This window comes from Ailuropoda melanoleuca, chromosome 6 (assembly GCF_002007445.2).
Source record: "Ailuropoda melanoleuca isolate Jingjing chromosome 6, ASM200744v2, whole genome shotgun sequence".
NCBI lineage: Eukaryota > Metazoa > Chordata > Mammalia > Carnivora > Ursidae > Ailuropoda > Ailuropoda melanoleuca.
Genome location: NC_048223.1, coordinates 98491069 through 98508552, shown reverse-complemented (window position 1 = coordinate 98508552; position 17484 = coordinate 98491069). Strand labels below are relative to the sequence as shown.

Sequence of the window (17484 nt, the reverse complement as noted above, 5' to 3'; positions counted from 1 at the left end):
CTCTCCCTCTGCTCGCCCCCCCCCCACAGCTCATGCTCTCTCTCTCTCAAATAATTAAATAAAATCTTTTAAAAAATAAAAAATAAATAAAAGCATTCATTCCTCCAAGTTGCAGATAGCTGAGGTGCAAGCAGGATTTGGGCCCACATCAAATTTGCTGGGCCCATCACATTCCTTCTGCTGTGGACACCTAGTCAAGCAACCTGAATAGAGGATGTAACTTAATTGATCCCCAAACGTTTACCTTCTTACCCCTCACCATACTTTTCAAAAGGAAAACTATGATATTAACCTTCACAGTGGTTACAGCATTGCCTTAGAGCTTTGGGCCATGCGTGATTGTTTTCAAAGCTCTTTTCCTCCTCTTCTCTCCACTGGTCTCTCAAATAGCCAGGAGATAATCTGAGCACTCATGGGAGATGTTCTGGGCTCTTATGATCCGTGAGCACTGGGAGATGTGGTCCAGGTGCTACACAGGGGAAAGGCTGGGCTGGTGTGTGCATGGAACATTGAACTCATATGTGGTGAGACAAGGACCTCCAACCCCTGTGGTCTTCCCTAAGCACATGGCCTCTCCAAACCTGGAGCCACCTCCCTCCTCCTGGATCCCTCCACGCAGTCAGCAAGCACTTCTGTGCTGCTCGGTCTGAAGGTCACATGGGTGCACTTGCTCCGCAGAGTACCATAGCCTCCTCCCTACTTTTTTCTCTGTCCTTGGCTGGGACTCCAACAAGGATGAAACAGGTCTGGCCTTCAAAGTACTCTTAGTCCCAAAGCAAAGGGGGGAATGATACAAAGTTCCTCCATCCCTTTCCCTGAAGGCCGGGGGCAGTGCATGGTGTCAGGTTGGTTGAGGATGATGCGTCCAGTCACTCTCTCCACCCCGGAGGGAGAGGACTTAGATGGCTGACATTTCCCAAGGAGGCTCTGGGTGAGTGGCCATGTGGGAGACAGAGCAGATCAGTGAAATGTCATGTTTAAGATCAGGCAGCCCGTGGCATGAAGCCTGCCTCTGTCCTCACTACAATTTTGGTTTTGACCAAGTTTCTTTACCTCTCTGAGCCCGTGTCCTCATTTGGAAAATGGGAATGATATGAAAACCCATCAGATAGGTTTGTTGGAAGATTAAATGAGGCAGTGAACAGAAGTGGTGAGCAAGCAGTTATTCATCGTTGGCTCCTCTCCTTGCTATGGTTACTATTACTCCTGTTATTGTTCCCCATTTAAGAATTTCTCTCTAAGTGACAATCTCTCTGTGGCCTATGTATGCTTATCTCTCCCTCTCAGGGCTGCAAAGAGTTCTCTTGGGATCCATAGCATGTGGCGAGTGATAATTTATTGCTCCACAGCTCTCTCGCTCTCATCCATGAAGCAGAGGGAGGATGACAGATAAACCAAATTGCATATAAGCAGGTTTCTTATGGCATCCTCTTAGCCTGCTCATAATACAGTTCTGCCTGGATGCAAACATAGCAACAGGAACCGAGCTTTCCTGCTGATTGGTTACAGCCCTATCTATGATCACGCCACCCTCTAACCACTTCTGTCAATTACCAATAAATATTCTCAGGCTCGCCTGCACGAGCACTTGAGTGTTGACGTTCAGCCCCGAGTCTTTGCCCGCTCCACCAGCTGGGCCACTTATCTCCCAGCTCATCCTGCAATTTGCACCAAGCCTCCTCCCCTTCCTCCCACCTGGGTTGCTGGCCTTGAGTTGATGTGAGTCCTGCCTGAGCCAGTTTCCCACAGCAGCAGGCTACCTTCCACCCTAACTTTTTTTTCACATATCTGGGTCAGTTCTCCTCCTCACTGAGCTGTCCCTGGTTTCCCATCCTCTCACCTGGACTCAGAGTCAGCTTGGCTCCCGAGGGCCAGGCTCCGTGGTGTCAGATACCATGTGGTGCCAGAGTCCACCCAGGTGCTTTAACCAGAGACCCCAGTGTCATCCCAGAGAGCTGTCTCTTCCTTACCCTTTCGTGCAATCCAACCTAAGTCCTGCCAGTCCCCTTCCCTCCATCTCCACTGCCACCGGTTGGTCTAAGTGGGCTCCCTGCTGGGCTAATTGCGACAGTGCCAGACCTCATCTCCCTGCTGCCCCACTTGCTTCCCACAGTCTCTTTTCCACGTTCCAGGCAGAGTGCTCTTTTCGAAATGCGAGTTTGATCATGTTTACCCAATCAGATCTGCTTAGGACCCTCAGCTTACACATTGTTCTTCCCACTCCCGGCCCTCCAAGGCCTTCTTAGGCCCTGATCTCGATAAGGACTTCTCTCTTAAATCTCTCATCACCTTTGTTTCCCTGCATGGCACGTTCACAGTCCGCTAGTGGGTATAGTCATTGGTGTGATTATTTGCTCAATGTCTGTCTCCATATGCGACAATGAGCTCCAAGCATAGAAACTAGACTCATTTGTTTTCCCAGTCATCAGCAAGTGCCTGGCACATGGTGGGGGCTCAAGCAGTATTTGCCAAATGAAAAACTGAGCAAATGAGATACCAGAGGGATTTGGAAATGGTAGCCATCACCATAAGAAAATCAAGGAACCCTTCCTTGTAAGCAGGAGTGGTAAGTCCTGATCTTGGCCTAGAAGGATGGATGGGATTTGAAGAAGCTGGGGTGCACATTGGGAATTGAGCCAAGGTGAGGTAGCAGGAGTGCTTTTGATGTGTCTGGAGCTGGAGGATTACCCTGGTTTACTTTGCAGAGTAGCAGAGACAAGACTAAAAGAAGCTTGGAACAGTGGATGTCAAGCTGAGACATTTGAAACATGTCCCTTAAGCAATGGGGAGCTATTGATGTTTCTGGAGCAGAGGACTATTATAATGAAGACATATAATGCTTAGGATCTGAAGAAGCAGGAAATAGGAGGACCACCAGGAGGTCGAGGCCTAGGAGCATGAGGACCAGACTTGGGCTATGGCCTTGGGAATGGAAAGGAAGGGAAGATGGGAGGGAGATCGTGGGGTCTGTATATGGGAGAAGTCCCACGCTGAGCTGTGTCTTGAGATCATGAATGAGTTCATCAAGGCATGCTCAGGAAGCATTGGGGTGTCCTTGAGGTGGGCAGGAAAGGGAGATTACTTTTTAACGTAAAACAGTTTTCTTAATTACACAGCTAATACACATCCACCGGAGAACACTTAGAAAACATAAAGCGCAAGCAAGAGTGAACATTTCCGGTAATTCCATGGCCTAGGAGTAATTGTTAACATTTGGTTGTATATTCTTCCAAAAAGTTCTTATGGGTGTTCTTGTTTTTTCTTTAAGTGCTCTACATACCGCTTTGAGCTGGCTGCTGCTTCGTTTTCACTTAGTACCACGGCCCTCTTTCCAGAATAGTAAAGCTGCTGATGGAACAAATGTACTTCTATAATGCTGATCTAAGTTGCTTTGTACACCACTGTATAGCTGCTGCCTAACCTGTTTAATCAATCCCCTAGTGTTGGACATAGAGATCTTCCCCACTCTTGTCTTTTGCTTTTATACACGGTGATGTTGAAGTCATTCTCGTTGCTAGATTTTTATGTGCATTTAACATTATTTCTTTAGAAAAAATCCCTCCATGTAGAATTGCTGAGGCGAAAGGGTAAATGCTTTTAGGGCTTCAGATTCTTCTTTTCAAACTGCCCTTCACATTTTTCCAGTCCTTTGAACTTCCAATAAGATTAACATTCTGTATTCTAGTTTTAAAAATCTTTGCTGGCTTGATAAGAGAAGAAGAATTTGCAATTTCTTCCATTTGCGCTTATATTGTAATTGTGTGTCCTTTACAAACGATGTTGAACCTTTAACAGCTTATTTTGATCATTTGTATATCTTTTGCTATGTGCATTTCCTCTTTTTGCTGTTTATTTCCTGTTGTTTTCTTATTTATGAGCTTATTTCCCTTCTGTTCATGCTCATTTTTCTAATTGGATGGTCATTTTGTAACATTTTTTAGAAAGTTAAATTTTAGGAACTTTAACCTTTTATCTGTCATGTTTGTCAAGAAATAATTTTTGGAGAGAAGATTTTTAAAAAGCAGAAAGTTTATTCTGAACCACATCATTCACTTCTTTCATGGCGATGATTACATGGCTGTATCAGTTAAGATTTTGGGTTTGCTAGTAATGCACTCACATTAACTGGTTATGTCTGCCGAGGTCCAGTTGGGAAACTGAAATCACAACAGGAATTTGATAATTAAAAAATTTAATATAAAGGATTATAAGCTAGCAAAAGGAGAGCGGCTACTGGAGAACTCTAAGGAAGACAGAACCAGCAGAAGTGGGGAACAATTACTAGGGAAGAGTGAACTTGAGAGAGGCCGCCTTCCCCACTCAGACTGGACTTCCAACTTCATAGGAGAGGGTGTGGGTGTGGTTCCCGAGAAGTTGGGGAAGCTCACTGAGGTGCTACGGGAAAAGACTGGTGAGTGGGGAATCGCCCTTTGGAGTATGGGCCAACTCTGAAGGGTGGAACCCCGTGGGTCTCCAGAACACTGCTGGCAGCCACTCCGTAGGAACAAGAAAGATGAGACCCCCGGAACCAGGAAGAAAAATCCCTTCCTCTGGCACTGTCCCTCCAGTGTCCTCTACTGATAAAGCCTAATGTCATGCCAGGGGGCAAAGGAGTAATGGTTCGAGGGTCCAGCCCCAGAATCAAAAAGCACGACACAAAAGGGTAGATTTAGAATGAGAAACAGCACATTGGTAGCTGGAACATCGGTTACACAAGCTAGAAGTTTCTTTCTCACATCAGAGTCTGGAGGTTGTATCACGCAGGGCCAGCCAGTATGGCTTCTGCTCCAGGAAATCCTCCAGGATACAGTCTCCTTACAGCTTGCCCCTCCGTTCTCCTGAGGTCAAGGCCCATGTCCGCATGGCCCAAGATGGTAGCCAGAGCTCAAACCATCAAGAACACAGTCTAGACATGGGAGACATGGAAAAGAAAGAGGGACCAAGAATGTATGAGAAGTTTCGCAGGAGATGCCATTTGCCCGTCAGCTTCTATCTCATTGCTCATGTGGCCACAGAAAGCCATATGGGGGTCGGGGGGATGTTTCTTCGGGAAGGCCTGGAACTGAAAATTGGAGGTTCTATTCTTATGGAAAAAGGGAGAAAAGGTGTTGGTGGCATAAGCAATCTCTGCCACAACAGACTAAACTTCCTGGACCTTTATGAAGAGAATTTAGTCACAATGGTGATAAGATCATTACTGTTACTGAACATCAACCAGACATACAAAGTAAGATCTTAGAGTAAAATCCTGTAGAATGTTACAGCTAGAAGGAACCACTGGGATTATTTATTCTAAGTTTTTCACATTTCCCATGAGAACTCTGAGGGCCGGTGGGGGGGAGGGACAGTAACTTGTCCAAGGTCACATGGACAGCTGTGGGCAGTTATGGCCTGGAGGTGGACGCCAGGCCTCCTTTACCCTCTGCCTGGTGTATCTTTCCACTCTCTGCACTACTTAGGGTCTCCGGTGGGCCTTTGTCTTCAGAACGAGTCCTGCATAATTGCGCTGGTAACTTGTGTCTCTATGCAAGATCATTCCACAGTGGAGATATTAGGGCTTATGAGATATTCCTGGTCCTGGAATCAGGCACAGAAGATGCAAAATTATAGCCCAGGAAGCTTCTGGCTCTTAGGACCTAAACTGCACCCTTCTCTCCAATACTGAGTGGAGGCCTGTGAGTTCCGGCCGTGGGAACACAGCGAGTGTGAGTTAGCAGTAAATCATATTCTGCTGCAGTGAAGCAGTTAAAGTGTGCTCTGAGGCCAAAGTAGCCAATCACCTTACCAGTCCATCGTCCCGTTTAGCTGTGGATATAACAGAAGGATTTTCTTAGAACAATGTGAGCCAGGGTCTCAGCAGGAAACAGACTTTACCCCAGATGTTTCAATCGAAGAGTCCTTCATGAAGAGACTACTTACAGAGGCAGGGTTAGGGGACAAAGAAGAGCAGGAAGCACCTAGAGGCCAGCAAGCCACCCCTGTGGCTGAAGGAATGGAGATGGGGCAGTGTGATAGGAGCTGGAATGAAGCAGGAGGGGAAGTGTCTGAGGGACGCACCTGCTGTGAGAGACGCAGCACCAAACCGGGGGAGAAAGAAGGGAAGAAATGCCTGTGTCTCTCCTTCCTCTTCCATCACACCTGGCAGGGTCTCCTCCTGCTTGAATGCCCCCAGAAGCCGGAGAGCAGGGGACCTGGAGGATGCAGTCCCAGGATCAGCCTTGCTGGGCACAAAGCAGGGCAGAGAGAGTGGAGAGTAAGTATGGAAAGAATAACTCATCACAGCTCAAGGATTTGCTGCAGGTATTCTTTTACATGGATGGAAATATTTTTAGTATCTTTAAAACATGCACTAGCAAGTGGCCAGCGTGCTTGGTGCATGGGATGAAACCTATTCTGAGCTATAAAACTTAAGTAACCTTGCAAATATGGCCTACCTTCCTGATCTTGCCAATCTAGTGGATGATCCTTTCTTTCTGGGAAATAGCCGAGCAGGTATTTCTTAAGCCAAGCAAGTCCTGTGTGGAAAGTGCAGGTGTGGCATGGCTTCGAAATGCACTGGTGCAGCCATAGTGGGATGTAGCTGCAGGGCCAAGGCAGGAGGCCATATCCGCCTGGAGCAAGGTGCCCACCAGCCCAGGCACCAGCTGGACTCCCTTGGTTCATCTGTAAAGCAGGACCGTGCCGACCAAGGCAGAAGGCAGGGCTGGGCGTTCTCTTGAGGTGGAACCAGCCTTCAGAGCTCAGCCACTGTACGTGGTGCTCTCCTCGGTCCTGACTGACCTTTAACATGCAGAGCCCTATGGATTCTAAGGCCCAGCTGTGTTTGTGCTATGAGCTCTCAGACTGCTGAGTTCAGGCTGTCAGTGGCTTTGAATAGAAAACCCTTAGCTGGAACCAGTGGAGAACAGGTTATGAACGTTGTCAGCATGCTGTAGGGTGTAGATGGCAAATGGGTCCCAGCTCGTGTGCTGTTTCTGTCAGTCGTGCTGGCCCTCTGCAGCACTGTGTTGGGATGGACAGGAGGGCCGTGATTAGGTGTATCTGCAGGGGAATGGGGAGCACATGTTGTCTCATATTTGCAATCCCTGGTGTAAATGGAAAGAGCCCTGGTTCAGAGTCGGCAGACATAGCTTCTGGATATGATATTTTGAGCACGTCATCTAAACTTCCTGGACCTGTTTCCTCCCATGGAAAACAAGGACATTGCTTAGATGACTTTTAAACTCTCTCCCTAGCTTAGAAATTCCGTGATTCAGACCAGTTTTTTTAAAGCATGTGAAACTTGCAATGAATCTGATCCGATTAAAATTATTTCCAACTCCCCGCTCCTCTCTGCCATACGCTTGACTAACTAAACTATCTGTCCCTCGTGAGGGCCATTTCCCCAAGCTGGAGCAGCTGGACACCCTGAGACAGGAGGTCTCCCATACTAAACAGACCCTACTCTTTAATCTCGACCAAAAGATCCAGGAGGCGTGATTCACATCTCTCCCCGTTTCCTCTTTTCTGTCCTCCGAGAGCCCGAACCTCTCCCCTCGTGCTCTGCAAATGTGCCTGAATGCAGAGTCCTGAAATTTAGGTTCATGGTTTCAAAGTTCATGGTCCTGAGAATAAACAAAAAAACTATTGTGGTTGCATAGAGCTGTGGACCCCATTAACACCGCCCCATGAATATTTATAGCGTGAAACTACAAAAGAACATAGAGGCCATATTGTATTTCCTAGAACTTTCTTTCCATGGGGTCCTTTCTCTGTGGGTCACTTTAATGTAAGCTTTACTTATTTAGTTGCACACTTTAAGCCGATTAACTTTTTACTAAAAAAAAAAAAAAAAAACCCTCCCTGTTTGTTTGTACATACACTCCCTTGACAAAGATTCACAGAAAACTGCTTTAAACCTGCTAAATCCTCTGCTGGAAACTTGAAGTGAACCAAATGTGTCTCTGGGTAGGATTTCCCTGTAACCGTCCCCACCTTGGGCCCTCGCACCCTACCTCAGCCTGTTTGCTGAGAGGAATTCCCATGTCAGAACGCGCTGCGTTTAATTCCTCTGATAATCTCGGCTTCTCTCTAGGCAACTCTTAAACGGAGTGTTAGCGAGATCCTTCCTGCGTGGCTTGTCATCGGGATGACAAAGGGCAGGCCCTGGGTGGCTGGATACAGAAATGGTAGGGAAATCAAACATTAGTGCTGGAGGGACCTCAGAGGCAGTGGACTCTGCTGGTCTCCAAACTTCAGTGAGTGTCAGTCACCTGTGTGTGGGGGCGGGGGCATGAGGTTAAAATGCATATTCCTGAGTCCTGTCGCCAGAGATTCTGATTTCACAGGTCTGGGTTGGGGCCTGGGGAATCATCCTATCAACACTGTCCTTAGACACTTCGAACCCAAGCAGCTTGTGGACCGTGACTTGGGAAGCACCGAGCTGGGTCAGCTGTCTCCCTGTATGGGTGAAGAAAATGCCACCAAAGGGAAAAGTTATTTGTCCAATGTCACACACAGCCTCCAGACTCCCTCTTCTATACATACGGGTTTCCTATAGTATAGATGATGCCCGCGGCTCCACACTGCCTTAATCTGGGCTGGCGTGTCCTGAGATGCAGTTCTACACTGGAACATGTGTGATGAGATCCCTATGAGGGAAGTCGACTGAAAGATAGACCACCTCTTAGCTCAGGCCCAAGTTGTAAGTGTCGATATGAAGGTGAGGAAATGGCCTGGTTGGTAGAGGGGAGGTTGGGGAGGTAAGCCCCCGTGGGAAGTCACTCTCATGGGATAGTAGATCCAGGTCTCTGTGGGTCTCGGAGTGAGCCCCAAGGTGGAGCAGGGCCTGCGGCCAGGGCAGACTGGGAAGGTCGGTGTTATTCCCAAGCAGTGTCTGCCCTCTGGGGCTTCCCACTCTCAGCGTGCCAGGAAACAGTCTTAGGGAGGGTGTGGTTGGTGACAGAGGGTAATGGCAGAGACAAAGAGGTCTTCTTCTGACTGGCTGGGTTCTGCCGGGCTCACGGGCTTTCCAGCTCTGCAGGCCCCAAACCAAGGACCGCGTAACACCGCCAGGATCCCCCCACCAGACTTTCAGGATCTCAGGTGGGAAGGGGTGTGCTGGAGTACCCTGGCCAACCCCTCTGGCACTCTGTCCCCTTGAAGTGCCCTTGCTGGGCTGTGTAGCCTTTGTCAGGCCAGCAGCTCATCTGGAAACAGGGCTCTTACTGCTAACCATGAGATCAGCCCCCACCTGGAGCCCCAGTTCGAGAAATGGGGTCCTGTGCGAGGCAGTGAACTGACCTCCAAGTTTGGAGCCAAAAGGTCTGATTTCAAGCCCTACCCACTTCTCACAGGTTGTAAACGTGGGCTAGTTGTTAACCCCCCTAAGCCTTACTTTCCCCCATAAAATGGGGCTCAAGGTTCTGGCTCTGCCTTCCCCTGTGACTTCAATGGGGAACGTACATGCCCTCACTTGTCACTTACAAACACGTTCTGAAGGCCCAGAACATGGCGGGCTCTGAGCTAGGGTCTGGGGTGAGTGATGGGGAGGAGAGCACAAGCAGGGACTGTGAAGGGCTGTACCAAAGTGAGGGGCTCCTTGTGACCAGGTCCACTGTGGGTGCTCTAACTGCCCCAGATCCTGTTCCTGGTGTCGGGGCCTTTCTTCCCCCATGGCCAGCCCCTCAGTTCCCGTAGCCTCACATCCTGCCTTGCTCTTGCTGTCATTGACAGTTCACATGAGTAGGTCCCCCACATCAACCAGGCTCCCCTCATTGGGCCCCTTCTGCTCCTATCCTGACACTGCCTTGCTGCCTCTCACCACAGGGCCTTTGCTCATGCTTCTCCTTTGGCCAGAATGCCCTTTGCTCCTGTTGTCCACTCAACAAACTTCTGCTCATAAGTCATCCTCCTACTCAAGTGTCACCCCCTCCGTGAGGCCTTTCCTGATTCCACCACCAAGGCTAAATTAGTCCCTCCTCTGTAGGCTTCCCTCCCTCACTGAGCAGCATGGATCATTTCAAGGCAAAGATGGACGGCAGTTGAGAGTGGACTTGAGAGGTGGCCCAGAGCAAATTGCCTAATCTCCTGAGCCTGCTTTTCTCATCTGAAAAATGAGTGTGATGATGTGTATTGCATGGAGTGCCGTCGGCCGGGTTAGAGGAGCATAAGAGCTTGGTGTCTGGCTGGTGCTCAAGAACGATCAATCTGTTTCTCTTCAGTGCCCTGCTCCTGAGAGAAGAACTGAGACATCAGATTTGGGAGGAAAAGAGAGAGCTGATCCAAGGTAAAGGGGGATGCGTTGGAAGGACCTCAGCTCTGTGTCACTGGAAGTGTATGAGAAGAGGCTATTCAGGCATGAGTGGATGGGTTGGACCTGAGCACCAGTAGGGCCCCTTCTAGGCCTCAGAGTCTATAACTCCTGGAGGACTGCTGAGCAGTGCAACAGTCTCCAAAGGGTGTTCCTTAGACCAGGATTCAGTGAAAAGAGATCCCAGGGCAAACCACACTGGGAAGGCTGCGTTCTCTTTCTCTTAGAGACTCATGATATTTGTTAGGGTTGTAAAGGCTCTATGAAGTCCTGCCGTAAGGAAAGCTATTTAAGGCCATATTCTTATTAGAATGTGAAACTTTGGGAAAAGTGGCTTGGTCAGGGAGAAATCTGACTTGGGAATCCGGGAGGCCTTGGTTAACTTAAAACATCTGTGAAGCCTCTTCCTGATTGCATGACCTTGGCCAAGTCTTATCTCCTCTCTGGTACTTCATTTGAGGTTGATGTATAGAATGCATTTGGCCTGGTACCCGAGACAGAGTGCTGTATGCTTCTGCTGTAGATGGGGAAAGACAGGCAGGGCAAGATGCTGTGAGAATCCTGGGGTGAGAGCCTTTCCCTGCAAGGCTGACTCATGGTCATCTTTTGCAGCCTTGAGGGTCAGGCATACGCATGGAATCAGATGGGAAACATAACATTAGGGATACTCATCATTATTATTACAGTAGTGTGCTGGAGCTGGTTCTTACCTGCAAGCTTTTGAGAGCCCAGAGTATGCTTCTTTTCCCAACACCATGTTCTGCCACCTTGAAATCAGCCATGGTGGGAGTTACACCAGGGAAATCAGCAAACCCTACAAACCAGGGCTCTCCCTTCCCCTAGCCAATCGTTAATTATCAGCACATCACTGATTAGATATCGTTAGAAAATATTTAAAATTAGTCTCCTTTTGTATTTGCAAATTTCTTATATAATAACTTTAAAACTGTATCTGACTACTTTAAAGATTTCTAGTTTTGGTTTCTGAAAAACATTTTTTCCCATTGTATTTCATAATCTGTTCCCGACATAGTTACTAGCCAAAGCTTCCTAACAAAACACCACCACCTTGTGACAACTCCCTAAATTGCAGGCTGGAGTTCCAGTGGGGTCAGCCAAGACTGAAGCCCATGGCGTTTTCACTGATGTGCATTTTAGATGCTTCCTCTGGCCTCTCCTTTCCAGTTCTGTAGTTCTGTGAAGAAGTACCCTGCTTGACCTCGTCGTTACAGCCATGACAAGTGTAAGAGGGGTACAGGGGAACCTGTGCCCCTAGGGGAGTGATTGATTGAGGCAAAATCTCTGGTGCCTTGGGTCCATTCTTCTCAGACGTTAGTGTGCACGCACTCTCCCTGGGAATCTTGTTCACATGCAGCTTCTGATTCAACAGGTCTGGTGTGGGTCCTGCTCTCTTGAATTTCTATGGAGCTCTGCTTGCCTGTGGATTACACTTTAGTAGCCAGAGTTGAGGGGGCAGGGGAGAGAAAGTTTACCCGGTGATAGGAATCCTCCCAGAGCTTCTCTTAGGAGATTGCCATGGGCCGTGTTTTGCCTTTGGTAAGAATTCAATAGCTGTATGTTTTGAATGCACAGACTTAGCTCCTTTGATTCTAAATATTGTTCAGCCATTTTGTTGATTAATTTTTAATTTTTTTTTACTTATTTGGAATTTATTTTGGTGTAGTTTAAGTTCAAAGCCAACCCGATTTTTCCTCCAACAGCTAACCTAGTTGTCTCAACATAATTCATTGTTTAGTCCCCCTCTTTCTACAAATTTGTGAGACCTCCTCATTATGAATTTTGTTGTATAGCTAGAGATTGCTTCCAGACTATTCTATGTTTCAGGGTTGTTGTAGCTTTGTAACATATTTTAATGTCCGATGAAGCCAGTCTTCCTTTGGTACACTTTCTTGACTGTTATCATCTAATTATGCAGGTGAACTTTAATATCAGTTTGTCAATAATAAAAGCATTATTGGGATTTTGATTGAAGTATAATTAAACCTACACATTGATTTGAAAAGAATGAACGTTTCAGGAACATAGTATGTTTTTCTTTTCATGTCAGTCACTTTTTGTAGCTTTTAGTAGAATTTTACATTCCTGACATAGTATCCCACTTTTTTTTTTTTTAAAGATTTTATTTATTTATTCGACAGAGATAGAGACAGCCAGCGAGAGAGGGAACACAAGCAGGGGGAGTGGGAGAGGAAGAAGCAGGCTCATAGCAGAGGAGCCTGATGTGGGGCTCGATCCCATAATGCCAGGATCACGCCCTGAGCCAAAGGCAGACGCCCAACGACTGCGCCACCCAGGCGCCCCAGTATCCCACTTTTTATATCAAGGTTATTCCTAGATATGCGTTGCTTTTTGCTATTTTAAATATAATTTATTATTTTATTTTATGTTATTTTATTTGTCATATTATATACTATTTTACTTTATATTATTTATATTATATTCATAATATGGCCATTAACTACATGTAGCAGTTTAAATTTAAGTTAATTACAATAAAATAAAAGGTAAAATTCAGTTCCTCAGTTGCACCAGGCACATATCAAGTGCCCAGTAACCACATATTGAAGAGCTCTGCCACCATTGCAGAAAGTACTGTTGCACAGTGGTGTAGTGCAAATTATCGATCCATCATTTTTCCTTGTGTGTTGTGACAGTAATTTATTTTATTTGGGAATGCTTTTCAATCTATTCTTTTAGATTTCTAGGAAGAGCAGTTGCTTGTATACCACACTCTGGTTTCTTTTCTGCTGCCCAGATTCTCTTCTTAAAGATGAAAGCAGCCAATCCGAGGGCGAACACACCCCCCTGAGGGTAGCCCCTCCCTCACTTGCCTGTGGCAGACATCACTAATGGATCACAGCACTCTTTGCTGTTCCCTGAACTATTGTTGTTTTCGAAACTGACATCATAGTGCCCTGCTCTGCTCTGGCTCTTGAGAGGGAATAGGATGGGTGGCAGGCCACGAGGTGTCTTCCCCACATGGGGGGTAGAGCTCTCCAGAGGAGGGCTCTGATTCCACCTCCTGTGAGTAGTTCTCCAATCACCTTTCCTCCGTGGCCCTCCATGGCTCCATTCAGGGGGGTCTGTCTTTTCTTTTCCATTATTCTTAATGGCCGTATCTGAAGAGGACCTCTTTTTCAGTCCACTTCCTTCCCCATAGAAGGTTGGGGGCCCAAGGATCATTTGAGGTCATTTTAAGTCTAAAACAGTTGCAGTCTCCTGCGGGCCGTGCTAGTGACTCTTCTGGGACAATACTTTTCTGAAATGTTAGTCATCTTCCTGTTTGATTCAGCTGCACGTGCGGTGGCCACACCACGGTTGTTTTCTAGACATGCCTCTCTCTCTGGACTTAGTTGCTGGCACCTGGCATTTGCTAGGCCTCTGTGGGGAAACCATGCTTTTGGTGTCCTGTCCTTCCCCATTCTCCCACTGAAAGAATGTACTGGGCACCATCTTGATTGGTCCTTGCCATAAAGTTGAATGTTGGTTTTTTTTTCTTACACAGATTTCTTGAGGTATAATTTACATATTATATAATTTACCCGTTGTAAGTGTACAATTCAATGTTTTAGTAAATTCATAGTTGTGCAACCATCATCACAATTAAACTATAGAACACTTCCACCACCTGGAAAAGTTCCCTCATGCTCATTTGTAGTCAGATCTCAGTCCTGCCCTCAACCCTAGCAATCACCAATCTTTCTAGCTCTATAAATTAACCTTTTCTAGACATTTAATATAAATGGAATCATGTAATATGTAGTCTTTCCCACCTAGCCTCTTTCACTTAGCATGATGGTTTTGAGATTCATACATATTGTAGTCAATACATTCATGTGTCGATAGTTTGTTCTTAATTGCTAAATAGTTTACCATTTTATAGCTATACCCCATTTTGTTTATCTGTTCAACAGCTGATAGACATTTATGTTGTTTTCAAGTTTGGGACTATTATGAATAACGTTGCTATAAACATTTGAGTTTATGTCTTTGTGTGGACATATCTTTTCATTTCTCTTGGGAAGATTTCCTAGGAGTGGAATTGCTGGGTCTTATGATAAGATTATGTTTAACTTTTTAGGAAACTGCCAAATGATTTTCCATATGTAGTATACCATCTTATCTTCCAACTAGCAATGGATGAGGGTTCCCATTTCTCCACACCACAAAGCTAAGCCTTCGTTACTCAAAGGCCCTTTCAGTTTTTCTTTTATTGTTTAGTGTTGAGAATAGGTTGGCTCTTTTTGAATTTCTGGACTCTCTCGCCTTTTCATTCCCAGTATAGATTGCCCAATTCTCTAAAAAACCCTTTTCTTTCTTATAGTACCTTATCAAACACAGCTAGTAGCAACCAAGGCATGCTATTAACATTCTGACTCTCAATCTTTTCACCTAAAGCCGTAGCTCATTCACCTTATCGTCTGCCTTCCAAGTGAATGCAGGCCAATATGTTTACCAGGTACCTCATCACTGCATAACATAGGTCACCTCCTTCCAGGCTTCAGTAAGTTTCCTTGACACCCACTGCCTTGCCCAAACACAATGGATTTTTGTTACAGCAGCACATTACTTCTGATTGCAATTTCTGTATTTGTCAGGATAAAGGGGTTGTGTTCTAGTAACAAATAGCCCCAAATCTCACAGACTTGTAAAACTAGCAGTTTTTATTCTCCTCTTTCATGCTACATATTCATCCTGATGAGCCATACCTCTGCTCCACATCAATTTACTCTAGATCCTGGGGTGATAGAGTTACCCCTAACTGGAACATTGCTTGTTTTGGGGAAAGGGAAAAGAGGACATGTGAATTGTGCACTAACTCTTAAAGCTTTCTCTCACATTTATTTATCAGGGCAGGTGAAGTGGCCGATTCTGACATTAATGGAGCAGAGAAATATTATCTTCCCCCAGGGAAGGGCAGCAAACATTGTGAATAATAGTATCATTTATCACATGATGCTTTTCTTTTACATCCTGGGGACTCCGGAGAAGAAAGAAAAAGCTGTCTCTATGTGGTGGTTTTGCCCAGAGCTGCTTACAGCTCGAGTAAGACAGGGTGCCCTTTCAAAATACCTTACAGACCTAGGCCTTGATTTTCGTGGTGATTGGCTCCAGCCCTGTGGCTCTGATACACAGAATTATTAAATGCCATTCTCTGTCTCTACCAGCCCTATGTGTTAGGTTCATTTGGATGGATTGTCATTTCTAGAGTTTGCTACCCAATATCCCATGTCCTCTGGGGGATTAATAAATCCAATTTTTTCTGATCTCCAGCTTAAATGGATCCATTTATGTTTTTTCTCTCCAGCTGTCTTTTGGGGAGACATTGCCTTAGATGAAGAGGACCTGAAGTTATTTCACATCGACAAAGCCAGAGACTGGATCAAGCAGTCAGTAGAGGAAGGGGGGCATAGCACAGGTACGTATTGTGTCCCCCATTTTTCTTTCTCGGGGGAGGGGGGTCAGGGACCCTGGCAAGGGTGGATGTGGACTTCAAGACATCAGTATTTGACCTGTCAGCCCCATGCCCCCCTGTCTGTGGAAAACCAGAGGGGTCACTCTTTCTGCACTGCGGGCTGTGGACTAGGAACCTCCAGATTTGCCAATCCTTGTAAGAAATCTCCATTTGCCTCTTTATCTGAAGGTTCAGGCTCCAACTCAGAAGGTTCAGACTTGAGCTCAGTGTGGGTTCTCAGGACGTTGGCCTCCGGGTGGGTCCCGCACTTCCCAGACTGAAGGGAATGACTACACGGACTCCATTTTGGGCATGTCCGTTGATGAGGCTGCTGATGCCCAGCACTGGGGAAGACATTTGCTCGCGGGGCGCTGTACACTTGTCCTGCAGACAAACCAGGAGACGGATGGGGCCGGGAAACACGATGGGGCTTCAGACTAACTACTTTTCTCCCTCCTTGCCTCCACTCTGGGGGGAATAGTAGTGGGACTAGTCTCTTGAGTTCTCAACCCTCCCCCCCCACTGGGCTCAGACACCTCAGCTCTGGGAATCCCCATTCTTAGCAGCAGCACAAGGGCTGCACCGTGAGGCTGATGGGCCAGTGTGGCTAGCCATGGCTGGCTCTTTAGTGACCAGGGCTCATATTGGCCCCCTGCTACGCTGCCTCTGCCACCTGCTGCCCCTCCCCCACCCTCTTTTCCTTTCTTTTGAGACTCTTAAAACCTTATTGTGGTAAAAACACAAGAGATTTACTCTCTTAGCAAATTTTGAAGTGCACAAATAGTATTATAAACTATAGGCTCAGTGTGGTATGGCCGATCTCCAGGGCTTATTCATCTTGCATAACTGAGATTTGTACCCTTTTTTGGGGCACCTGTCATGGCCAAGTGCAGTGCTGGAAAAAGAGGAGTAAGATGGGATCCCTGCCTTCAGGGATACCATTCACACCGGGCAGACAGGATTTAGACCTGGGCAAGCTCTCTAACATCTCCAAGGTTCAGTTTTCCTATCTGCAAAATGGGGATGAAACCATCATTCACACCTCAGGGGATTGGAAGGATCAAGTCCCAGGGTCATGGGCTAGCCTGGGGCCTGGCACAAAGCAAATTCTCAGGCAATGGCAGATATTATCACTGAGGTGCTCTTCTCCAGTGGAATGAGACTGACAGGTGAAGAGGTAAATGGCAGTTCCTCACGGCAGGGGCTGTAATGAACCAAGAGAAGTGGGAAGAGAGAAGAGTGAGGGAAAGAAATCTAAGCAGGTGAGCCAGGAAAGGCACTGTGGGAATGGACCCTCTTGCATTGTGTCTTGAAGGATGAGAATGAGTTCTTGAAGTAAAGAATGGAGAAAGGACATTTCAGGCAGTGGGGAAGCCACATGGGGAGTATGAGAGGGCCCCTCTTTACTGGGGGAGCAGTGGTAAGATGTGAGTCCCTGGAGGGTAGGCTGTGGTAGAGAGACGCACCTGCAGAGGTTGGTGGGGTAGACGGTGAGGGTGCCTGTCAGAGGGGTGGGTGGGAATGTGCCCAGAGTGAGGGGCGACTCCCATGGCTTATGAGGAATACGAGCAGCTCCAGGGACCGGGCCAAGTCCAAGCTCCCCCCAGGGGCTGGGGGGTGAGGGGAGAGCAAGAGGGCAAAGGTTGTCAGGAGATCAGAAGGACCCCACTGCCAGGGGTTGGGAGGAAGGAAGAAGAGTTTAGCCCTTTAGAACTTC

The 17484-nt window shown here is 46.9% G+C and overlaps 1 protein-coding gene across 1 annotated transcript in view; it reads left to right on the top strand.

The window, feature by feature from the left end:
• Positions 1-17484, top strand: part of TLL2 (tolloid like 2) — a 131525-nt gene that overhangs the window by 14956 nt on the left and 99085 nt on the right. The window contains 1 exon segment of the mRNA XM_034663052.1: positions 15621-15731. Coding sequence (XP_034518943.1) covers positions 15621-15731 — 111 coding nt within the window.